The sequence below is a fragment of the Ambystoma mexicanum genome, chromosome 4p, assembly GCF_040938575.1.
Source record: "Ambystoma mexicanum isolate Mex_15411 chromosome 4p, UKY_AmexF1_1, whole genome shotgun sequence".
Classification (NCBI taxonomy): Eukaryota; Metazoa; Chordata; class Amphibia; order Caudata; family Ambystomatidae; genus Ambystoma; species Ambystoma mexicanum.
The window spans coordinates 141,917,017-141,942,881 of NC_090927.1; the positions used below are offsets into that span (position 1 = coordinate 141,917,017).

At 43.8% G+C, this 25,865-nt stretch overlaps 1 protein-coding gene across 3 annotated transcripts in view; it reads left to right on the plus strand.

Annotated features, from left to right (window-relative positions):
• LOC138453079 (interferon-induced very large GTPase 1-like) overlaps positions 1-25,828 on the plus strand; it is a 213,228-nt gene extending 187,400 nt beyond the window's left edge. For 2 of the 3 annotated variants that reach the window (XM_069605586.1, XM_069605587.1), the window contains one exon: positions 18,138-25,828. In XM_069605586.1, the coding sequence (XP_069461687.1) occupies positions 18,140-25,438 (7,299 nt within the window). In that variant the 5' untranslated portion in view covers positions 18,138-18,139 and the 3' untranslated portion in view covers positions 25,439-25,828. Of the gene's footprint in view, positions 1-1,831; positions 2,173-18,137 lie in introns of those variants that run through there. The other variant, XM_069605585.1, reaches the window with a different exon arrangement.
• The last annotated feature ends 37 nt before the right edge of the window (positions 25,829-25,865 follow it).

Genomic DNA, 25,865 nt, shown 5'->3' on the forward strand with positions numbered 1-25,865 from the left:
CAAGTGCTGAGTTTAAGGCAGCAGACAGGATAAGTCAGATAAGTGCAGGAAGGAAAAAGGGGAGGCTGTATGGGTACAGATACAGACCCCAGTGCAAGGGGTGGCCCAGAGGCAGTGCGGGACGGTGGCAAGGTGAGCGGGAACCTGGGCCCGGAGGACAGAGGGTGGCCAGGTGCACAGTGCCAAGAGAGACCAGATCAGCAGGGGTGAGGGGGGTCCAAGGCAGAAGCAAAGAGGAAGGTCTTGAGGTGCTTTCGGGCCCGGAGATGGTTCTCCTCAAGTTTTAGAGTGGCAGGGAGGCTGTTCCAGAGGGAGGCCCCAGCCGACGACAAAGATCTACCCGAGCCCGTTTCTTTGAAAAACAACTGACCCTGAGGGAGGTAGAGGAGCGAAGAACTCGAGAGGAGAGGTATTTGTGGAGGGATAGCTGGAGGAATTTTGGACCCAGGCTCCATAAAACCTTGTGGACAATGCAGAGGGTTTTGAATTTAATCCTTGCATACACTGGGTGCCAATGGAGAGAATTTAGAGCTGGAGAGATACGATCCCAGGGCTTGAGGCCAAGGACAAGTCTTGCAGTTCTGTTCTGGATTAGTTGCAGAGGGTAGAGGCAGGTAGATTTAGAAAGAGACTGTTACAATAGTCCAACCTAGAGAGAACAAGAGCTTGTGAGACCATGAGCTTCTGGGGGAAGGAGAGGAAAGGCAGGGTACCTCTGAGGAGGTGCAGTTGGAAATGTGACTTTTTAGATATATCAGAGATGTGGGGGGAGAAGGAAAGTGTGGCATCAAAGATGACCCAGAGGTTCTTAGCCTCACAGGTGGGGATAGGAGGAGGGCCAAGGGAGGCCGCCCAGAGAGTGAGCGGAATGGTTGGAGAAGGTGTGCCGATGAGGAGGATCTCAGTCTTGCTGGCATTCAGACAAAGATCATTGGCGGAACACCAATCTTGAATGACAGTAAGGCAATCGGAGATGAGAGAGGGAGAGGAGGTGGCCAAGGACAGCCTAAGATGAGTTGAGCGTCGTCAGCGTAGCACTGGAAATTTGAGCAGAAAATGGCAATGCAGTGGGCGAGAGTTGCCAGGTATTGGTTGAAAAGCCAGGGTGAGAGGTTAGACCCCTGGGGAACACCACGGGTAGAGAGGGAGATGGATGATAGGAAGGACTGCAGCAGAGGTTAAACTTTAAGAGGCTCATTAGGAGTTCCACGGTGTGGAGAAATTGCAGGTAAAAATGCTGGTAATTCCGGCACCAGATTTTTTTCCAGTCCTGGAAACACAAGTTTTCCGGTGGCGGTCCTGCTGGTAAATCTGGCCCCTACCAGCAAATAAATGCCGGAATGACCGGCACTGGTACAACTGTTGCCGGTAATTCCGGCAATCCCATCCAATGGAGTCCATGGAATGGGAATTTACTGGCGTCTCCGCCACACGTAATATCCCGGTAAGACAGGGATATCGTGCGGCATAGACGGTAGGGGCAGTTTCCCAGTATCCCGCCAGAATTATCGGTGGGATGCTGGGAAACCTGTAATGAGCCCCTAAGTGTGTGCCTTTGGTGCCGGCGATCATGGCTCTATCTGATTGGCTGTTGAAGTAGAGCGTTGTAGAAGATAGTGAAAGAGAAAGTGACCTGATGTAGTACCATACAGGTTTAGCAGACACTAAATCATCCTTTCTTTTTTCAACCTTACACTGAATGGAATTATTTATATCTTGACGGAATTTGCAATGTTTTACTTTGCAGTTAATTTTATTTGTAATTATCTGTATGCTAATTGAATTTTCCAATGCTTTCATTTAGTATTAATACATAGCTCTCAACGTTTTGTCACTCCATGGTGGGTGAAAACACCCGATTTTCCTTTTGGCGGGTGAAAGCCCATTCATTTATATAGACGGGTAAGGAGCTTGGCGGGTGAAAGAGCTGTTTTCAGGTCTGGTGGCACCCGCCAAAAGAGTTGAGAGGTATGGTTAATATACTTTATTTTTATTTTTACAGAAGTCATGTTGGAATTGAGATTGTTGTTTCTTATGCATCGTTGGTCGATATTTTTGAATTTTTAAACAATTCCCAATGTGTCATTTCCAGAAAAGAGTGTGGTGGTTGTTGTGCAAGGAGAGTGCCACTGAACTGAACTTCGCTGCTCATTAGGTGCAACAAAATGGAAGGTTAGTATAGATTGGCATTAAGCTGTATAAATGTAGTCAATGAAAATATTAAGCAAGCATTGGCAAAGTCAACAGTTTCTGCTTTGTTTTAGTATGTGATCAGGGGCGGCTCATCCATAAGGGGCAACGGGGTGTCGACCCGCCCCTATTATGAATGAGCCAAGCCAGCCTACTGAAAACACTAAGCACTCGCCAGCTGCAGCATGCCCGAGGTTGAACTCTCAAAGGGAGATGTGGTTTCCCTTTGACATTTCAGTAGTACCCCAGGGCATGCTCAATGAGCCCTGCAAGGCCAGGGGCCTTTTGCCTCCCCAGCCTTGCATGGCCCATTGGGGATGTAGGCTGGGATACTGCAGGCCTGAATATGCGAGGGGGCGCTATTGCGCCTCTTTGAACATACAGGGCACAAGGACGTTGTGATCGAAGCACTCCGGCTCCACCGCGCACCTACAGCAGAAGTCAGGAAGCACTCTCGGCTTCCTGGTTCCTGTTATATGCTGCGTGGAGGGCTTGGAGGGCCTTCATCTCAAGGTCGAGCGAGGACCGGAATTCTGGAGTGGGGCTGCAGTTAAGAAAATAAAAATCAGGTATTTGTGCCTTTATACAATTATTTGTGTTTGTTAGTGGGTGCGTGGATAAGAGAGTGTATGTTGTTTGGGTGCCCGTGTTAGAATACAGAGTATGAATGCTGTTTGGGGGCATGTGTGGAAGTGAGAGTGAATGAAGAATGGATGACGTTTGAATGCTGATGCATGTGTGAATCTGAAAATGAATGAAGAATGAATGTTGCCACATGAATTCTGATGCGTTTGTGTGAATGTGAGAATGAATGGTGCCATATGAATGCTGATGCATGTCTGTGAATGTGTGAATGAATGTAGAATGAATGATACTGGGACTACTTACTGGTAATTTTCATTAGTCCTAGTCCTGCTCTTCCTCGTCCCAGAATGTACTTGGTAGATGTATCTCACAAGTAAGAAATGGGATGAGGAAGAGCGGCATGGTGGTAATGCTGGCATTACTTACCGTTTGTCTCCATTACCCCTAGTCACCCTCTTCCTCAGCCCAGTACTTTACCTGTGAGGTAAGGCTATCTCACAAGTAGGTACTGGGACAAGGAAGAAGGACGTGGAGGTAATGTGAGAGTGAATGAAGAGTGAATGATGCTGTATGAATGCTGATGTGTGTGGGAATGGAGAGTGAATGAAGAATGAATGATGATGTATGAATGCTGTTGCGTGTTTGTAAACGTCAGAGTGAAGAATGAATGGTCCCATATGAATGTTGGTGAATGTGTGTGAATGAAGAATGAATGCTGCATGAATTATCATTGATGAATCCGAATACGTGTGTGTCGACTGGGCAGCAGGCCTCTTACTGGGGTTAGGAGAGGAGGGTGGTAGGACAGCAGCCAGGAGGACTTGTTTCTATTGGTGAGGTGAATATTTGTCGAAACTGGACACACCAAATTGGTACAGTTTTGACAAATATTCAGTAGCATGGCCTTTATTTTACTGGGCAACAAGGGGGAAGGCAGCATAATGAGTGTTCCTACTGGTATTGGCCCATATTGTTGGATCCAGTCTGGAAATGTTGCTTTACTATGGCATGACCTATTTTACTGGGCATCAAGAGTGAAAGCAGTATAATGTTTATTCCTATGTGATACTGGCCCACATTGGTGGGTTCAGTCTGGGCATATTTCTTTACTGTAGCATGGCATCTTTTACTGGGCATCAAGGGTGAAGGCATTATGATGCGTTTTTCTATATGGTACTGGCCCACATTGGTGGGTTCAGTCTGGGCATATTTCTTTACTGTAGCATGCCATCTTTTACTGGGCATCAAGGGAGAAGGCAGCATGTGGGTGGGTCCAGTCTAGACATAATTTCTTACTGTGGCATGACATTTGATACTGGTAAAACCAACAGAGTATGTTGCTATATGATAACACTGGCATGCATTGGTGCAGCCTCCATGGAGTTTTATTGGCACAGACAAGATGAACATGTTTTTCATGCTGGCATATATTGTGTGCAAAGGCATCATGAAAAAGAGATGGAAAATGCTCCTGTGTAATGTTGATGACTTACATCTATTGGATTTTTTCATATGCTACCCTAGAAAACACATGTTGCTTTTTATCCAACTTTTCATAGAAAGTATGTAATGTATTTGTCATGTATTTGTCATGTGTATAGCACCTTTCACCATTGGTATGGTCCCAACGTGCTTGGTTGAACGCCCTCAGTGGACAGAGGTCCATCTATGGGAAAGGTGTCCGAGAGAGTTAGAATGAGTGTGTGCATTTGAGCCAATGCGAAGGTAGGTAGGGGTGGCCAAGTTCTTGTTTACGGCCCATGTCGAGTTGGGAATGTGGATGGGTGCTGAGGTAGTGCGGGAGGGTGTGAGATCACAAAAGGCATTATGTGAGCAGACTGAATTTCTATCGTGGGGGATAGCTGCATTCCTATGGCAGAGCTGTTGTGCAATGCTGTGTAGAAGTGTAGTGTGTTTGTCAGATGTGTGCTGAGAGGTAGACTGGAGGGTTTGCAAGAACAGGAGAATAAAACCATTGTGTGTGAGTGTATGCTTAAAATGCACAATGTTAACCAAATATGTTAAATGTTTTCTCGGAGGAGAACCCCCTCCAATCCCTCTTTGTTTGTTTCGGGATCCCTCGCTATGCTCAGTTGCTCCTGCATATTCAGGGAAACATTTTCATCCCTCCAATGAAAATATTCACCATCCACCATTGCATGTGATAGGCCTTTGCTAGGCACATAAGGTTGCACGAGCTGGAAACTGGTGTGATTACTGGATACCAGCAAATGCCTGTCTAATACCTATGCATAAGCCATAGCTTCTGGGTTTGTCAGTGGCGGTTTTTAACAGGACCTCAGTGCAAGGAACAGATAATAACCAATCGTATTAAGGCAGATTTGGTTAAGACATTTATTACAACAATAGCAGTGGTCGAAGTGTGCAGGAGCGGTTGGGAGCGGTGCTCCTCTACTTTGTTTAATTAAGTTTTACTGTTCCCATTCTTTTGTTTTCAAAGGAAACCGTTCTGGAATGGTTTTGTTTCAAAATAAAATTGTAGGAAGAAGCTGAAACTTGCACTTCAGTGCAGTGCATTGAACATTCCCTTAAACAGCAGGTGCATTTGTTTGGAGGTTAGGATTGCGCTTGGGAGGGGAAATGGCGATGGGGTTTGTGGGGAGCAAGGGCAAGCCAACAGGGAACATAGTTCCACTACTTCTTTTCGTACACTTCGACCACTGAACAGTAGTAAATTACAACAGCAAATAAGCCCGCAACTCTCGGCACACTGCTTAGAGGAAACACTGGTTTAATGTTACCATAGAGCTTGCTCAAAGAAATCCCAGGAGGATGTGTTTAGGGCGGGGAGGGGCAGGTAGTGAATGGAAATGGCCATAGGGATTACAATGGCCATGAGCAGTCAATGGGTGGATAAATACCCAAATAACACCCACAAGCTGCGTGTCCCTCCTCACATGTCCTCTCCTTCCTTCCCCTGATCCAATGCAATAATCTCGGCTTATAGCCCAAACTAAAAAGGAAATATTTTTCCAGTTGAATACGTGGAGCAGCGTTAGTTGGTAAGATGGTTACTTCGTATTAAGTTACACTTAGCTGGAAGTCTTAACCTTAGCTTGTGTCACATCTAGACAGGATTGTGAATGTTAGCATGTGCCACACTTAGATGGAATAGTGAATGATAGCAGATACCACACCCAGACATAATTGCAAGCACAGCAATGCCAACTAACCAATCCACTAACAATTTCATCCCTCTGCATACACCTCTCAAACGCTAACCAAACACAACCACAAGCCTTAAACGTAGCAAACCGCACATACTTCACTACACTGCAACAACAAAATAAACCGCGCATAGACTTGCACAACAGCACACAACGACTGCCGACCGTAAAACACCCCAAGCCCAGCCAACGGACCCACTGGGCTGAGGCTGCCAACAGCACATCACTGCTCTCTTGCACGTTTCCAGCTCATTCCCACTAACTCACCCCCCCCCCCCCTCCACTCTCCCTTTTTCAGAGCCGCCAGAGTGCCCGGTACAAATGTCCTTTAACATTAACATTAACATTAACATGTAAGGTTGTATTAATACCTCTATTTCTATTTAAAATGTTTGGCATAGAATGATTTTGTTGAAACATTATGATGGAGGGAATTATTTTATTTGACCCATGTTGTAATGATTTCATTTGGTGTTAATATAATTTGTTTTTATTTCTGTTTTGGCGACTTTGTGCTAACATTCCACTAAATGAACTTCTTTATATGTTTGTCAAATTTTGAAATTCTTTATTTTGGTGTTAATATTCTTGTTCTATCGTGCTTAGTGTGAATGCAGGTGCTTGAGAATGCATGAGGGAATGTTGGTGTGCCTGAGAGAATGTTGGTGAGTGTAGGAATGCCTGTCGTGAAGGTTCCAAAGTCTAGCAGTTGGAGAGGCCCAGCCTGGGTGATCGGACCCAGTGGTTCATGCTTACCATGTTAAGTGTACCTGGAATAAAGCTTACTTGTGGAACCTACCCAAGATGACTAAGAAGCTTTGATTATTACACTGGCGACGAGTCTCAAGGAAAGGAAAAGAACCGCCGTGGAAAAGAGAAGATTGAGCTGACCAGTCTGCTCTGGGGGGTGCAGACAAGAAGGAAAGGAACACAAGTAAGTACCATCACCCAGGGCGAAGAGAGAAGATAAGGGTAGACTGTCAAGTTACAGATGATCACCGAGGGCCAGGGAAGAGGATTTGCAGCTTCATCCTATCCCAGAAGGAAGAAAGTTGGGAAAGCTGCAGCTACAGTACATGTGGCAGGCCCTGATCAAGCAATAGTTGGGGCTGTATCCCAACAAGAGACCCAGGGCCTAGAAGAGGGGGGGGCTGCAGCTTTAGGATTCCCCAGGGAAAAGGAAAGGGGGAGCTGCAGCCTTATGATAACCCATCAGTAATGAGGGAGACCGGTATCACTGTGCAGCAGCCAGTGCCAGGTAAACAAGAAGTGCTTCACCAGGAAAACAGGGGAAACAGCAGCCCCAACGTTAGGAAAAGGGGTTCTACGCCCCAGGCTGCAGATGGAGGAAGTTATGGGGTAACGTTAGACGCGGAGAAGAAGTGTGGCTGAGGGCTCATATCAAGCAAGAAGAGACATGTGCAGTAACCCTCCGTGTCCCAGTGGTACGCTGGTCAAAGAATGAAATGAGGGCATTATGCACCCTCACCAAGTATTGCATTTGGTAATTACCAGCATGTAAGTAGCAGGAGGGGGAAAGCCGGAGGTTGCTTTTGATCCTGACTTCTGCAATTGTATTTGCTCTCCACTCTTGCTTTTCCACTCTTTTTGACTGCTTACTCTCTGTTCTCTCCTCCTTTACCTTCTCCCTTTTCCTATCTCCTCCCCTTACTTTCTTCTATGCACTTAGTCTATCAGAATTGTCCCTGGAACTAATATGATAGCAACCTCGTCTGTTTCCTCCACCCTCCCATTACTGTTTTTTCCTCCCCACCACCCTTCCAGCACTATCTGAAATGTCGTCAGGCCTAATATGATAGTCGCTTGTTTTGTTCCTCGCCTCCCTTTCTGCACCCCTCTCCCTCACCTTTTGTTTTCTCCGGCTCTACCAGAAATGTCGTCAGGCCTAGTACCGTAGTCGCCTGTCTGTTTCCATTTCCTTCCCACTCTCCCCCCTCCCTTCCTTATCTATGTCATAGCTCTTGCACTATCTGAAATGTCGTCAGGCCGAGTACGATAGTTCATTTCACATCCTTACTGTTCATGGCCTGTAAGAATGTCATTGTATTTACCCTTGTTCCCTCCTTTGCCTTGAAGCGCTTTGAAACACATTGGGCCTCATACGAAGTTGGAGGTAGCCATGCTGTTTATACCGGAATGGCAACCCCAAAACTCGGGAGTTTGTGTAAGCTATGCCGAAGGAGTCCAGTTTGTCGAAAGGGGGCTTGATAAATAGGTTGTAGAGGCTGGGCGCAGTGCAGGAACCCTGTGGAACACCGCAGTGGATGGTGGTGGGGGCAGCATTGGCAGAGTCTGAGAAAACTTTCATAGCTCTGCCTTCTAGGAAGGAGGTTATCCATGATGAAGCCTATTTAGAGAAGTGGGCTGCATTGGTCAAATGGGAGGTGAGTGTTTTGTGATCGACGAGGTCGAACGCGGCTGATAGGTCCAATAGTAGTAGGAGGGCCGGTTTACCATTGTCCATTATCTTTATTTGTTTTTTTAGATCTAAGAGGGCCGTTTTGGTGCCATGGCCTTTGCAGAATCCAGATTGTCTTTTGCCTAGAATTGAGTTTGTTTCAATGAAATACTGGATTTGGTTGTGGGCGCTTTATCTAGGATTTTAAGCAGGAAAGGGATGGTAGTAATGAGTCGGTAGTTGTTTGGTGAAGAGGGGTCAAGGGAAGGCTTTTTAAAGGAGCAGTCGGACCCATCCTTCTTTTAGACTAGATGGGACAGTACCAGAAGTGAAAGAGGTATTAATGAATGCCGTGATGATTGGGGCAAAGGAGTCAGCGCATTCTTTAATAATGCTTTGTGGGAAAATGCCACTTTTGCATGTGGATGGTTTGAGGTGTTGGAGGAGAGCTATGACTTCGGTTACAGTGACTTCTCTAAATGCAAAGAGAGGGGAGGTTAGCGTGGCGGTGGTGGGTGTGGCAGGAGGGTCTGGGTCAGAGTTGGTAGAGCATTACGCTGTAATTGTAATTGTAATTTGTCTTGGAGGAGAGAGATTTTATTTGGAAGTGCTGCTTGAATGCTGGTGCACCATGCTTCGTCTTTAATGATTTAGTCTGGACTGGTCGGGGGGGGGGTGAGGTCTTTGAAGATGGTGAACAGTTCCTTGGACTTAGAGCTAGCTTTGGAGATACAGAGGTTGATGTCATTGGATTTGGCAAGGAAGATAGCTTTTTGTTATATTGCTTTGAGATGATTTTGAATTCCTCATTGTTGGCGTCACAGGGGTTGGACTGCCAATTGGTAAGGGCTGCGTGTTTGTTGGTGCAGAGTGTGAGTAGGTCATCCATGAACCATGAATTGGTGCTCATGGATTTCTTCTCTTTTTTTGCTCCGAGTGGGGCTATGGCATTGACGGCTCTTGTGAGCGTGAGTGCGTATATGTCGGCCAGAGTGTTAGGGTCATTCACAAAGGGGGGGTTTCAGTTCCTTGACATCTAAAAGAGGGCAGAGGTTGTTAGCTGTGAGTTTTTTGGAACTTCTGGCTATGGCTGGGGGGGCATGTGTGAGTGATTTAGTGGTGGGCGTAATGGGGATGGAGAATTGGATGCAGTTGTGATCCGTCCAGGGGTATGCTGTTTGCGATGTTATGGTGGAGGAGCAGTTGTGGTCTGCCACCCAGTCCAGGGTACGGCCTTTAGAGTGTGTGGGGAGAATGACTTTTTGTGTGGAGCTGAGGTCTTTAAGTTCTTTGATGAGGGCTGAGGCTGCTTTGTCCTTGGGGTCGGCGAAGCCAAGTTTGAGGTCACCCAGTAAGATGGATTTGGTTGAGTTTTTTAGATTGTTACTTAGGAAGTGGAGGAGTTGCCCTTGGAGATTGGGGGGTGCCAGGGGGCCTGTACAGAACATGCATATTTATAGTGCAGTTAGCGGATATGGGTAGTTTAACTGAGAGGAAGTTGTTGTCATTTTCCCAGGTGTGGTAACATAGTCTGGCGGGGTACTTGTCCTTAGTTATTAGAGCAACACCTCCACCTTTGGAGAGTTGTCTGTCCTGTCAGAGGATAAAGTAGCCCTGTGGGAGGGCGATTGTGATGGCTGGGCCGGAGGCCTCATTGAGCCAAGTTTCCGTAATGGCCAGTAGGTCTAGGTCAAGAGTGGTGATGAGGTTGTTGATTTCGAGGGTGTGCGCTGGGAGGGATCGAGCATTGATGAGGGCGCATTTGAGTTGGCATGTGACTGTGGTCTTTTTGGGGTTGGAAGAGTGAGGGGGTAGTTAGTGGGGCATTGGGAGGAGGTGACTGAAGATGTGGTGCGGTGAGTATAGCTGGTCAGGGAGGGTCCTGGTATGTTGGGTGGTTGTATGCGGGGGTGCAGAGGAATGGTCTCATATGCTGGTGCTGGTTTGTGTGGAGTGGGTGTGGTTGTGATGTGTTTGGAAGGTGTGTGATTAGCTATAGTGCGGGAGCCTAGCTTTTGATTTCTCCTTGACCTCGTGTTGGGCGAGGCTAGGGAGAAGCATGGGCTCGGTACGAGCTCTGAACCTTGACTTCCTGGTTTTGTCTTGTATTGTGAAGGCTGCATGTGTGACGAGGTTGCTCATGACAGTAAGGTTAGTGGGCCTGATGAGCTTATGTGTTGAGGGAGGGGAGAGATGTGTGATGTGTGTAGGGGGTATCTGGAGTGCTTTTGTTCGTATGCAGGAGTGTGATCATAGTGAGTGTTATTGTGTGGAGTGGGAGTGATGATGGTGGTGGTGTGTGAGGTATGTCTAGATGTGAGGGCATAAGTAGCGGGTGGTAATGTATTGTTGGATACCTTGGGTGGGGTGCGGTAAGCAGCACAGTGGTGGCTGTTGCTGGATGTTCTGAACGTGGAGGGCTGAGATGTATTAGTCGCTGTTGGATGAGCAATGGGTACGGTGCAATGTTCTATGTTAACTGCACAGTGGGCTCCTGTGTAGCAGTCAGTGTTCAATGGCTCAGTAGGTAAAGGTAGTTCTAGGGTTGGGAACACAGTGTGATGGATGTAGTTTCTGAGTTGGTGGCGCAGTGTGCTATATGCAGCTGCATCATGCATGCACAGGGGGCTAGGTGCGATATTCACTATTGCAGGTACAGGTGATTAAAATGCAGCATACATGTTAAAGGCATAGTAGTCTGAATGCAATTTACAGTGTTTAGAGGCAGAGTGGGCTAGATGCGACTTTCAAATTAGAGGTGCAGTGGGCTAAATGTGATTGACTAGCACAGTAAGGTAGATACAGAATGTATGCTAAAGCCCAAGCTAGATGCAGCTTTGTGGAAGCAATTTAACTAACCAGGGCACAATAGGGTAAATGTAGCATACTAGTTGAGGCATAGACTGGATGCGGCTTACACGGAAAAAGGTGCCGTAGGCTGAAAACGATTTAACTATTCAGTGGGGTATATGCGTGTTTTTCACTGATCGTGGCACAGAGGGCAATAAACAAATGTCATTGTTGGAAAGGTGCAGTGAAGATAAGAAACAATGCGAGAGGCATGATGGACGTGGCAGGCAGGTTGGCGACTGTTGTCATGTAACGATAGTCATTTGAATATTTGAGTAAGTTCACTGCATGGTGATTCTCACGGTGGACAGTCAGGTATTACCTCACGTGTGATTGGGCGCACAGGAGGTATTGCAGATTGTGGTTGGGATGGGTGCCGGTAATGGTGAGGAAGTGCAGCACAGCTTGGCAAACCTCCAGTCCTCTGGCTCCGACAGGCTCGGGACAGGGAAAGTGCCTTATTGTGTGTGCCTTCGTGGGTGGCCCGGCTTTAGCCTGCCGGCGGGGGATTGACTCTGAAGAAGGAGCTTGTAGCCAAACAAGACGTGTTGCAGGTCCTGGGAGGAAATCAGAACCAGGCTGCAGCTGTGTGAGGGCGAGCGGCCATCTTTGGCTGACTAGGCCTCGTGGGCTGCAATGGTGGCTCGGTACACTGATAAGGCAAATGGAGTTTTTGCAGTAAAAACAAAATGAAATCTAGTAGCCGACGATCGTGTGCAGACACGATAATTGTAGTGTTATTTCAGCATATTTCGCAGCGGTAAGGAAGATGAAATCTGCAGATGGCAATATGTATTATTATAAGCCCTGGGGCCTACCTTGCATCTGGGTGTTACCCCAGGCTCTCCTTCTGAGCGGGGGCACAGCTCCTGCAGTGAGGGAAGGCTCCTGCTCCTCCGATGAGATGTTTCCATGTTGTATGGAAAGTATGGGTAGTTTGACCTGTTTCAGGAGGTGCAGGTCTACAGACATATCAGTCAGGGACTCTGGGGCATTATCAAAATGTTAGCATGCCACAGATGCATTTGGTCATCGTGCAACCATAGTTGTGTATGGTAAGGATATTTGATGAGGTATGGTTCGTGACAACACCACACCAAAACAATTGTGTGCATAGAGATGGAGTGGGATCTCTCCTCCGGTGTGAGGTTTGGTCAATGGGTAGTGTGAGTGTGAGTAGGGGGGGGCACCTTCCTTTCTCCTTTGACTATAAGAAGTAGAGTATGGGTAGATAGGGGGAACGCCTTCAGTGAGAATGGGTGGCTACTGTTGGAGGAGTAGCCAGTATGTTGCGGGGACGCTCTCTGTCTTTGTTCCGAGTGACTAAGAGAAGTAGAGTATGGGTAGATAGGGGGGACGCCTTCTATGAGAATGAGTGGCTGCTGTTGGAGGCACAGCCAGTATGTTGGGGGGACGCCCTCCGTCTTTCTGCTGAGTTACATCTCTCATAAAAAAGATGCTCTGTATGAGTAACCAATGGGTGTATTCTGCCGGGCTGTGCTGATTCCTGGTTATTGGTTAGCTCTTCTGTTTGAGGATCATTGGCTCTGTCGATGTTGGTGCTAGGAGAGGCCACCGCTTTGTAGGACTTGATGCCACCGAGGTGGTGCCAAGTGTTCTTCCTGACAAGTTTAACAGCTCGCTCAGTTATCAGTCCCGTGAACCGCGGGGCATCCATTTTCTGGAGAAATTACATAAAAGTACTTTGTCCCCTGGATACAAAGGTGGCTGTTTAAGTAAGTCCTCATTGGTCTCAGTGCTGTCGCTTTCTTCTCTGGCTTCAGGCCTCTCATGTTGTCTTTGCAGCTGGTGAGAAATAAAAGAGGCACTAGCCATCAAGGAAGTTGTATACTCATACTTTTCCTGACCCAATTCATCAGCCACACTCTCAGCATCTTTGATTGCCCTAGTGGGAGGAGCCAGGGGAAGTCCTGTCCTGTCACCACCTCATGTGGGGTTAAATGGTGGTCGGACCCGGGCTTATTGCGCAGTGCGAACAAGGCTAAAGGAAGGCAATGAAGCCAATTACTGTTCAGCATCTTTTTAGTTTTGGCTATAGCCTCCTTAAGGAAGCCGTTGAGACACTCACGCATCCCGTTTGCTTGTGGGTGACAGGCACAAGAGAATTTGTGTTGAATTCCCAACAAGTTTGTGATGTGCTGGAACATCTCGTTGGCAAAGTGAGGGCCATTGTCAGACCGCACCACCTCACACATGCCCCATCGTCGGAATATCTCTCAGACCAGGAATTTTGCTGCTCTAAGGGCATCAGGATGGGAACAAGGACTGGCCTCGATTCATGGGAAAATGGACATACAACCACTATCATGTAGTGGTAACCTTGGCAAACTTAGATCATGTTGACATAGCACCTCCTCATCCAACGTGACAGCCCAGAATGCACACTAATGCTGCTGCTTGTGATGAATAATTTGACGGTAGACGTGCGCTTGTCACTACCTCGCTTGTCCCGTCCTCTCTCAACCTCACACCTGCTGTCCCAGTAAGCCTTTGCCCAGGTGTTTGGTCAATGTCTGAGGACTCGTCAATGTAAAGTATGTCTCCCCCCTCAAGTGTGTCCTCTTGTACCTTTGCGAGTGTCACTGAATATTTTTATGTTTACTGTGCAGTCATGTGCATAGTCACCCTTCTGTAAGTCGTAGAAGCTTTATATGAATGTCATTTGGGGTAGTATGGGTCATGCTCAATGGCCCAATGTAATTGGCAATCTATATCTATGGAAAGTGAGGACTGGTTGAGTTCCCTATGACCTGTGGCTACAATGGCTTTCAACATATTGATGGTGAACAAGCCTTGCAAATGAGCCATCAAGACTTGATATAGTATATATAGCAGTACCCATAGTGATATATCATATTTTCAAGCATTGGTGTGAGAATAAGGTGGCTGAAAACAACAGATATTGTGCTCACCTCATTTGGTACATTGGCAGAATGCTATGTCATTGTGGTATGTTCATAATTTAATGCTACAACATTCGGACAGGTGATGTCCGAGGAGATGGTGTAAACCTCAGGAATAACGGAATCACATTTTTAAAACTAAAATAGTGTTGGTATTGTCTATATTGACACCTTCTTAATGTCATGATGCCATACAGTGTTGTACTTTGCATGTACTTTCGGTTAGCAGTTATTGGTTGCATTTAACTGTACATATTGACTTTGAGTGATACCCGAATATTAGAAGTATATCTTTTAAATACATCCACTTTTGTAATGTGCTCATCTATCTATGTTTGAATCTTATCTATCTATGTTTTCGTGTCTGTGTTCTTCTCTCTATCAATGCATCACAGGATTTTTGGTATGTTGAAGTCACAAAGTACGACTACACATACAGAACAAAGCAGTAACATGAGGTTCGACAATAGAAAGTTACTTGCTGTAATAGTGTTAAGTACTTTTGGGTCTCAATCAGATGCAATTAATTCTTTATCCAGGGTGTTGATCAAACAAGCCTTGAAGGATAAAGCTGAATCGGGCATTCTGAGCCTGGTGAACCAGAAACGCAGGCTTACGGACTACTGGGACTGCAAGTTAATCTTTGGTTATGAGGAATACTTGGATGTTGTGCAGCCTAAGTACCTGAGAACATTGTATGTTAAATTGGGATTGGGTATCATAGCAGTAAAGCAATAGACAAGTAAATGTAGCAATGGGATGGAGGATGTATATCCCCTGTATGGAAAGACACCTGAGAGTACAATTAATTTCATGCTAATCTGTCCAGGATACTTAGATCTCAGGATAACATTTTTAAAACTTTTATTTCTGGTAAGATTGACCCGATCTGTGGAACAGGCCATGAAGCTTTGTCCTGATTCATCTGACAGCTTAGCGGTTTGCTCTATATGCATGGAGGAGGAGGAGGATGGCTAAAGCTAGACTAACATAAAACGGAAGTCATGCATCCCCGAGGTTGCTCTTGATATGTTATCTGGGCCTTTCATGAAGCATAGGATGCCTGATTTTATTTTGGTAGAATTGATAACAAATGCCTCAAGAAATTAACTGATTTTAATTTGTGTTTATTTTAACATGCGTTGTCGTATTATTTGCAACTTCCTTTTAACTCAGGAGATTGTTTTTAAACTCGCCACTAAAGATTGTCTACGCTGCGTTCCCATATGACAGGGAGTTCGTCTTCAGTTTTTGAACAGAGATCCCTTGTACTGTATGCATGATGCATTTAAGGTCTTCATGTTTGCATTTCATTGTTTATGATTTGTTTTATTGTATGTGCTTTCATGGCAATGTTTGCCAAAATAAAGCTGATTGAATTGAATACAAAGTTAGGTTATTTTTTAGAGGCAAGTTTTTTAAAGTAGGTTCCCTTCATATATTGGCATATTACACTGCACATTACGAATACACATTGTGTGCTTGTCAGAAGCTCACATACATTTCACTTTTTTCCCAAGTTCATACCTGGAGTCTGGCTAATAACGTTTTGTAAAAGGATTAAACAGTGTATACAACTTGACTGCATTTTCCCCATGTAGAGGTCCATTCTAAAGAAGGAAAACAATGGTTGATGTTAAGCTTCTTATAACGTTTGAACCACTACATGGGTCTCCAAATAACTGGTCATGCTTGCTCAGGTCAGGGATGCTCACTCGCTTTAAAATGTAATGACTATCCATTCAAGGGTTCAAATATTACTGGGTAAAATGTACTGACTTTTCCTATGTATCCTTAACTGTACTCCCACAGTTGTGACAGCATTTTATATACAAACATTATTCTATATTCATTTTCTAGTCTGTAAAGGCACAAATGTGCTGTGTCTCACCAATGTTCAAAGATGAGCAGATGTCTTAAATCAGTATGAGCAAAACAAAACGTTGATGGCTGCAAGGTTTTGTACAAGTCAAAACCACGGGCACAGCTATGGGCATCCCTTCAGACAATCATTTTTCAGCCTGCCAAGCCATTACAGAAGGGGAAATACAATATGCAAATCAGGCTTGGCCCCACACCAAAGGTGGCAGTCCAGCGCAAACTCCTTGGTCACATCCCTTCTGCACAAGGCCATAAGCATCCCCAGATATGTTTCAGCTTTGCCATCATAACCCTCCTCTTGAAGGAATGTTCTTCTTATTTTATTATTATTATTACTATTATTATTAATAGCCGGTCAAGTAGCACAGCGAGTAGAGCACTTGCTTTGACATCGGTGCAGAGTTTGCTAACGCAGGTTCGAATCCCGGCAGAGCCAAACTCAGCCTTTCATCCTTCCGAGGTCAATAAATGAGCACCACACACCGTGGGTAATAATAAGCAGCGCTCAGATACCTGAGGGTTCGTAGTGCTATATAAATGCCAAATTATTATTATTATTATTATTATTAATTAATTTATTGCGCGCGGACCTAGCTTCTAGAAGCAACAGAGTGCTTAACAGAGGTATACAACAATACAGATACACAATGAAGCGCTTAACAGAGGTATACAACAGAACAAATATACAGCGGGGGGTTTAATACAGAGGGCCAAGTGGTGACGCACAGCTGTACAGGGTGGCGGGGAGGTGAGGGGCAGAAGATGTCCAGGGAGTCAATTGGCACGTGGGCGACGTAATGGCCTAGGTGTTGAAGAGGAGAGACTCCTTGAAGAATGGCTCCTCCCTAACACCAAGGTCCACACACCCTCCACTCCATACATCACCTGAGACTGAGCGTTCTGCTTCCCCCTGTTTCTTCCCTATGTTGCTCATAGATACCTTGCTGCTGAATTGCACACCTGCCACCTCTTCCGTTGCTAACTCCAAATTCGCTTGCATTGACCCCTTGCGACCTACTGCCCTCGCTGTGAACCTCTGTCTATGACATGCAAAGCACTCAATTGTTTCGTGAAGCTAGGTCTGTGCTCAATAAATACCTGAATAATAACAATAATAATTATAGATACAACCACACAAGGATCAAAAGCCGATGACAGGCGTCCCGACAACCATGTGCCATAGAAGTAGCGTGGGATACTTGAAATCTGAGGACTGTGAGTGGCTCTCTGTACATCCCCCCAGGAGTGTTGCCTCCTAGGAGAATTGGGAAGGACTGAGGATAAGGAGACCATAGAGCAGAAACCATCTTACAAGTTGTGTTATGTTTTGCTTTGATTTATCCTAGTCACAGCCCCATCATTGTGAATTCCTTAAATATGCCTTGCTTTACTTTTTGTAAATATATCTGTCTCATTTGTTGATTATTCTCGGCTTTGTGACAAAGATCATATTCTTCAGTTAGGTAAACTGACAGGGTGAAGTTCTACCACATAAATATGCATTTACCCACACAGATTGTGTTGCTGTGGTAGAAGCACCCTTGTATGCAGGTTGGTTGCACAGCAATGCTCATTCATTCTCTGTAGCATGCACATAGCTGCATAGTGAACTCGTAAACCCTCCCCCATATTCCACACACACACAAACGCACACACACACATATGCACACACACGCACAGACCCACACACGAACGCACACACCCACACACAACTGCACACACACACCTCCACACACACACACACATATATGCACACACACACATGCACCCACGCACGCACACACACACACACACGTAGGCATGCACACACAATCTATTTTATTTTCTTTATGTCTCAGTCATGGTCATAAAATTTTGTAGGTTACTCTACACATACAATTGTCATATAATTTCCCTTAGTTTCATTTGTTCTATGATTAATTAATACGATTAATTAATACATACATACTTTAAATCGCCTATTATTCGGGAAAGAATTTCAACAGTGGTATTGCATTATATGCAACAACAAAATGCAACAACATTAAATATTGATGCCACATAAATGAGGTAACAGTCCTTAAATCCGAACTGACATTATTTCTTTTTTTGATTTGTTAGAAATGCCGAAAGAGATCCCTGATGGTAAAACCCAAGAAGATTCCAGAGAAAAGGGACTTGTTGAAAAGCTCAATAAATTGGGACTTAATCGAGCATACTGGCTGCAAAAACTACAAGTCATTCTTGGGATTGATAATCCTGAAGCGTTGCAGTACACTGATCACGACGACTACCAAAAACTAGAACAGCATGTGCAACATCTCTGGGAAAAACGAGCTCTTAAGAAGCTTCTTAACGTTCCATATGAAGTGTCAACATTAAATAAGGTTCAAGCGGAACGATGTGCAGTACTGCAAAAGAGACAGGAGCAAGCCAAGGTGATACTAAGCGAGCTTCAACAAATGCACCAGGAAGGAAGAGAGCGGCAGGATGGTGTCTGCAGCAGAAAAGAAGAAGAGTTAAGGAAAGCTATGGAGATACCCAGAGAGTATTGGGTGCCATCTTGGAAACCTTTACATGATATGATTGAAACTCTCCACAAAGAGTTACCTCTTCAGGAAGCATCATTTGTAAAAAGGGACGGTCATATATCTGATCAAGAAATTCTAAGAAATGCATCAGGAGGTCTTGCCCTCGAGGGCATTTACAAGACTACAAAACTTGAAGATTACCTGGTGAAGCGTGAAACTCTATTAATTATTCCAGAAGGATTTGTACTCCGGGGTCCCGAACAAAGCCCTGTAATTGAGCAGAAAGAATTTTCATCTTCATTTGCAGAGTCGACTTTTATGAAAAGCATGGATAAACTGGGCTATAGTATGAACTGCACAGCGAAAGGCAGCTTTTTGGGTATTCAGATGGAAACAAGCCCAGATTACAGAAAATCTTCAGAATCTGATACAAACCATAAATCCAACCATGAACGAAGTTACTTTTCTACAACAAAGTACAATTATATCCCAGTGGCCTCGTGCTACTTTGAGATGGATCAGGTGAGACTGTCAGCTGCAGCGCTGCAAGAGTTAACAAATATTGAGCAACTTCTCAGTCTTACGAAAGATGAAGAGGATAATCTCATAAACAGAGGAATTGAGAGTTTTTTCTGTCGTTTTGGTTCCCATGCGAATCAGGGACCTTTGCACTTTGGGGGGATATTCTGGTGGAAGGCCTCCTCAGAAGGATTCAAAGCAGAAGATGTTGAAGAAGTGAAAAACATGACAAATAAAGCACTCCAAGGACGCATAGGTCCCAGTTTTTGTACTGTGGGTGCTACTGTTGGAGGATCACATGAAAAATCTGCTGGGTCTGCTCGAGGGAAAGACATGGAAGTTGTGCAAAAACAGATCCAGGTGGTTGTTGCCAAAACTGGTGGTCCAGTGGAAGTGGATTCCCTCACACAGTGGAAAGCTGGCCTTGTCAGCAATAATAAAACCTGGTGCCTTATAGACAGGGGATATCAGTTGGTACCAGTGTGGGACATTATTCTAAATAACCATAAAAGTGAGTTTAAAGATGTGCAGCACCTGTGCACCAATCTTCTAGAAGCCTATGAAACTCTAACAAACCAAAAGGCAAATATTTTGCCTGGACTACAATATTTGTGTGGAGTGAATGAAGCGAAAATGTTCTTAAATGATGTAAAAACCTGGCAAGTTTCCAGTGCTGAGGAAAATTTAAAGAAACTTATGGACTTTAAACAGCATCTGAATGAAAAAGTAAAAAACTACAGTGTTTGGAATAATGTTTGTCTCGCAGATCCAGCGCTTCAGGATTATCTGGTGCGTGTTGTTGAGGAATGCAAAGAGTCACAAGAAACCGAAACAGTGTATATTAAATATTTAATGCGTGCTCTTGTTGATCCTCATATTCAATCTGTGGACAAGTTCCCAAAGTCTTCCGTCATTGAACGATGGATTTATGAGTCAGAAAAAGAGCAGCGCCAACAGATCAGCATTTCTGGGTTAGATGAGTTTGTACAGGTTCTACAGAAAGCAAAGAAGGACATAATGGAGGCCCGGTGTGATGCCACGTCTTCCGCAGCAACAATACATGAATCAAGAATAAATGTGAACGTGAATGTTAGTTTGTCTCTATATTCCTTTCTAAGGGTCCTGAGAAAAAGCAAGCAAATAGAAAAAGAATTACTATTCCTCTTGATTGCCAACAGTGCAGGGTATGATGTGAAACATCACACCTTTCGGTATATTCTAGGAATGCCAGAAATTGATTTCATGGTCAATGAACTGAAAAAAGCAAACACTGAGTACATGAGTTTGTTGGAGCAGAATCCTTACCGAGCTCAAGCCTATATATTGCAAACAGGTCTGACAAGCGACTTGGAAGATGCAGAAGTGTTTCCAGAACAAAAGAAAGAACGACTGACCCTCATGAAAGAATACTTGGCAGGGTCTCTTCTAAGTGAAGTGGAGTCAGTTCTTAAAGGGCATGATAATTGTGGGGACTGGGACTTGCTAGAGAAAGATTTAAATGCCCTTACACTTGGGAATATTGGAGAAGCAAACCATGAACTAAAGTCTCAACAAGCAATTGAAGAGCTGGAATCTCTTCGGCAAGGAGTCAAGCCATATTCACCATCTGCAGAAGATCCCATAGACAATCAGGAAATGCATAACACATTTACAAATCAGGCCTTTTTAAAAGTACTCAAACGACTAAACCTTGAAAAATATTATCCAAAGAAAATGAAAGTGTCTGACTTCCACATTATTGCCCACTCTGCTTTCTATGATAGCCCTCCTACCAGCGAGAGCAAACTTCCTTTCTACTTTTTTCAAAAGCTTCTGATGTTGGACTATCGGGCGAGGTATGTTGTATGCAAAGAAGATGGGATAGGAAGTGAGGCTAGCAACAAGGATGTCAACACTAGGGATGGCACAGGTGATTCTGCAGATGTGGATGATTTTTTCAATAATGTCATCAATGTGAGCTCTGACGCCGCTCCAGAGCAGAAGTCCCCATTGCACCCCATGGATGTCCAGATGGCAATCTTTCATTGTGCAGATAATTTTGTGCGGCAGTACATTGCCACAAAGCTATCCTTTTGCCAATTTGCACTGCCACTTTTGGTACCAAATCCCTGCACATCACAGCTTGAGTTTCCTCTGTGGTCCCTTCGTCAGGTAAAAAAGAAATGGAAGAATAAAACAAATGATAAAGACTCAGAAGAAAAGCGATGCAAAAACAGCCCAGTTAGTACCACTCAGACACCATTTGTGTCTTTCATAAGGTTCAGAAATTCTCCAGCTTCTAAATCTCAGATCTTGAATCACCTCTTGAGCAAACAAAAGCACAGCATCTTTTTCAACCGACATTGTAGTGGCAGCAGCAAAGACTGCCTCCTGATGGACGGAGTGGTGGACGTGGCCTGGTATTGCCCCGGAGGTAACAATGATGACAGGTTTGATGAATGCATTGCTTTCACTAACCTTCATGGAGACGCTCGAGACCATGAGAAGCAAGTTGCATTTCTACATGAAATATCTGCTGTGAATGTCATTTTAATGTCAGATACTGATTGCAATGACAAAGCCAAACACATCTTACAAAAGGTTTTTGAATCCAAAACGCCAGTAGTTTTTCTATTAGCTGATAAAGAACATACCAAAGTTGATAATTCTCGGATACAAGTAAAGATAGCTATTAAAAACAGAAATGAAGCACAATTAATTAGTGAACTGTCAACGCAAATTCAACGCTTGCTGAAGATTTCAAACAAGGCTGGCAATATGGAGGAATGTGCAAGGACTGCTGAAATGCATGGCTTTCTCATTGATGAAAATGCCGAACAGTGCAAACAAGGCAAAAAAAGGGCACTAGAATTACTCACTGTCTTAAAAAAAAAAGAATTACGAGAAATTAAAGAGACATTTCTTTCACTTCAAGGTGAACTGTGGCATGACTGGTGTAAAAAGGATAAAGAACTAAGACGCTTGCGGGATAGGATGAACAAGAGCATCGAACAGCAGAAGAGTGACATTGAATCTGCCCTGCGTTCCATCAGACATTCTCAGTTAAGGAGGGCGTTCCCACTAAATGACCTCATGAGGTCATTTATACACATTCTACAGTCAAGTTCACATTCAGAAAAGATGTACTTTCTGCAATGGCTTAGATTGTTCCTTGATGATTTGACATCAGGCCCTGTCTCTGAGCTGCATCAACAATTTCATTGTTTATGGTCAAAAATGCTGGCTGACAAGAAGAATGAAAAAAAAGAGAACAGTGGAGACGAAAATGTCTTGAACAAGCTCCGTAAGGAAATTAATGATTGCATATTTGGGCTTGAACACTTCCTGAGGGAAATAGGACAAATATATGAAGCTTTGGATTCTTTGTCAGAAAATAAACATTTTTCCAGTGACTTGACAGAGATTGCAGCAGATCTGATGGTCTCGGGCTACCCCATTGAACTCATGGACGGCGACGCTGCACATGTACCAACTAAGTGGATAGACGCTGTGCTCGACAAAGTAATTGAGAAGCTTGGAGATAAAAAGCTGTATGTCCTCTCAGTGCTTGGCATACAGAGCACTGGAAAATCCACACTGCTGAATGCCATGTTTGGCCTTCAGTTTGCGGTTAGTGCTGGGAAATGTACAAGAGGGGCGTTCATGCAACTAATTAAGGTGGATGATAAGCTGAGGACAGAAATGAACTTTGACTATCTGCTTGTCATCGACACAGAAGGTTTGAGGTCTCCGGAGGCAGAAAACAGCAAGTCTCCAACTTGTGATAATGAATTGGCCACCTTTGTCATCGGACTTGGAAACATGACTCTGATCAACATCTATGGAGAGAATCCATGTGAAATGCAAAATATTCTTGAAATAGCCGTCCAGGCCTTTTTGCGCATGAGAAAGGTAAAGCTGTCCCCAAGCTGTCTGTTTGTGCACCAGAATGTGGGGGAAATCACAGCAAAAGAAAAAAACATGGAAGGGAGAAGGAGCCTTCAGAAAAAGTTGGATGAAATGACATTAATAGCAGCACAACAAGAGCGCTGTGATGTAAAGTGCTTTAATGATGTCATTAGATTTGATGTAAACACTCAAATTCATTACTTTGCACACCTCTGGGAAGGAGATGGGCCTATGGCTCCTCCTTCCCCCAGCTATAGTGAAAATGTACAGGACTTAAAACGTGTAATTTTCACAAGTGCAAAACAACATGAAGATGGTAAGCCCAGCATAGTAAGGATTTCAGATTTAAAATTACGTATAAATGATCTTTGGAGTGCTTTGTTAGATGAGAATTTTGTTTTCAGCTTTAAGAATTCACTGGAGATTACAACATACGACAGGTTAGAAAAAATGTATAATTCATGGAACTGGGATTTAAAGAAACATTTTCTAGGTCTGCAAGATCAGTTAACTGTTGACATTGGCAATAACAAAAACCATGTTGCAGAAAGAGCATACATTGCTGAGCAAGTTCAACAAGAATATGAAACAATTCAAATGAAATTGGAAAAGTTCTTCAAAGAAGACAATCATTCTGAAATCTTGGTTCAGTGGAGGGGACGATTTGAAACCAGGCTGCATAATGTTATGAATGAGAATGTAGAAAGCACAATGAAAATGTGTCGAGAACAAATCAGCCAAAAAAGTAGTGAGAACAAGATGCAGAGAATGAAGTTAAAATATAAAAGTGAACTGCAAAGCAAAAGTAAAAAGCTGGCCTTGGACCTCAAAGGAAAGGGATTGGGAAAAGAGGCGCTACGAGAACAGTTTGATCACGTCTGGAATGATTGGCACACGAAAATAGCCTCATCAGCTCCCCGCCCAGAGAGACCAAATATTATTGTAGATATGCAAAATACTCTTCTAGAGCAGTTTGAAAACGAACCTCACATAAAAGAAAGTATCAACAGCACAGCAAAATGGACAAATTTTACAGATGAATTTTCTGAGTATTATTCACCAAACAGAAAATGGTTCTTTTCATTAAAGGCAATTCTAGGCAAATCTGAAAAAGATACAATTAGAACGATAACAACGGCCCTAAGAAGGGGTGTAAATGAGTACCTCACAAAAAAAGAGGCACAAAAGCAGGATTATCAGTGCATTTACTTCAGTGAGATACTAAACACTATAAGTGAAGAAACAGACAAAATGTTTCAGGGCCTTCATTTGAAATTCAAACAGGATTATAAAGTGTATATCTCTTGTTTTTTGTGCTATATGGCAGCCAAACGATTTGAAAAGATGTCTGACATTTTTCAGATAACAAATGATCCCATTAAACGCCTTGAAAGTGAGAAGGAAAGTTTATTTGAGCTGTTCTCCAACTTCTGCCAGGAAACCAACAATGTTACAACATTAGCTAATTTGCTATTTGAGCAACTGAAAAATGCGATCGCCCAAGGAGTCTACAAAACAACAGCTATTGACATAGCAGGTGAGATGAGGAGCAACTGTCCAGCCTTTAATGGAAACCGGTCAAACCTGGAAAACCACCTCCTCATCTCTTTAGCAGAGGAGGAGAACTTTGAAAAATATGTGGAATACATTGAGCAGCCCAAAGAGGCATTTAAGCGCTTTATTGAAAATAATGTTGTCAGATATTGTTCAGATAAAAACAAATCCAGACTTCATAATGCTTTTAATATAACTCTGGATTCCTTCAAAGCTCATTTTATTAGAGCTTTTGCTTCTGCTACTAACGTGGCTAATAATACAAGTGATAAAAAGAAGAAATTGTCCTCCTGGTTGCATGAATTTTGTAAAATTGCAGAAGAGCGGGTTGAGATTAACAAAACAGATCTCAAAGACCTGGAGGATCTTACAGTAACAGATATACATTTCATAAATCAAGCCATGACTAATGCTTTGGATGCTGTAGATAAACAACTGAAAAAAGAGTTTAGTGAGCATGGCTTAACGCTATTAAACAATAAACCTCAGGAAATAATGTGTGAGCACCTGTCTGGGTGCTGGGTGCAATGTCCATTCTGCACTGCCGTCTGCACAAACACACTTCCAGGACACGATGGTCAGCACAGTTTGTGTTTTCACCGTCCTCAGGCTTTAGCTAATTGGAACTGGAACAAAACTACTAATTTCGTTGTAGAATTCTGTACTACACATGTAGGCAGTGATTTAGACTTTTTACTCCCAGATGGAAGACGCATTCCTTACAGGAAATATCCTGAAGCAGGCCCTAAATATGCGTGTTGGAATATCAAGCCAGACACCTCAATGCAGTCATACTGGAAATGGTTTGTGTGCCATTTCCGGTCAAAGCTAGAAAAACACTGTGGTAATACATTTTCAGGAATGGGAACAATCCCTCCTCAGTGGTTTCATTTAAGCAAAGAAACTGCAATCGAAGAGTTAAAAAAATAGATGTAGGTCCCCTGTAGAGCAAGGCTATGTGCTGAAGAGGTTATACTGTAGAAATACTCCATGAAGTCACAGTACAGTGCAACACATCACATTATTATTTGTTTGAATGTTTACATTGCTCAAAGAAAATAATGATTGCTTTATATTTTATTGAATGTTGGAGTTGCAAAATGTTATATATGTTATTCATTTTAAAGTAATCAGACAATGTAAATCATGTTCATTTGTAAATCAATTTCATCCTCAATGTAGCACTAAGAAACATGAAACGTGTCAGCAGATTCACATTAGCAACATAATACATTTGTTTAGAGCACATTAATGAAGGTATTCCTGCGTTGAATTAAATATTATCATAAACTAACATGAATAAAACTGGTACTGCACAAATATTGAGTATTACTTTTAACGAAACATTTTGCAGAAG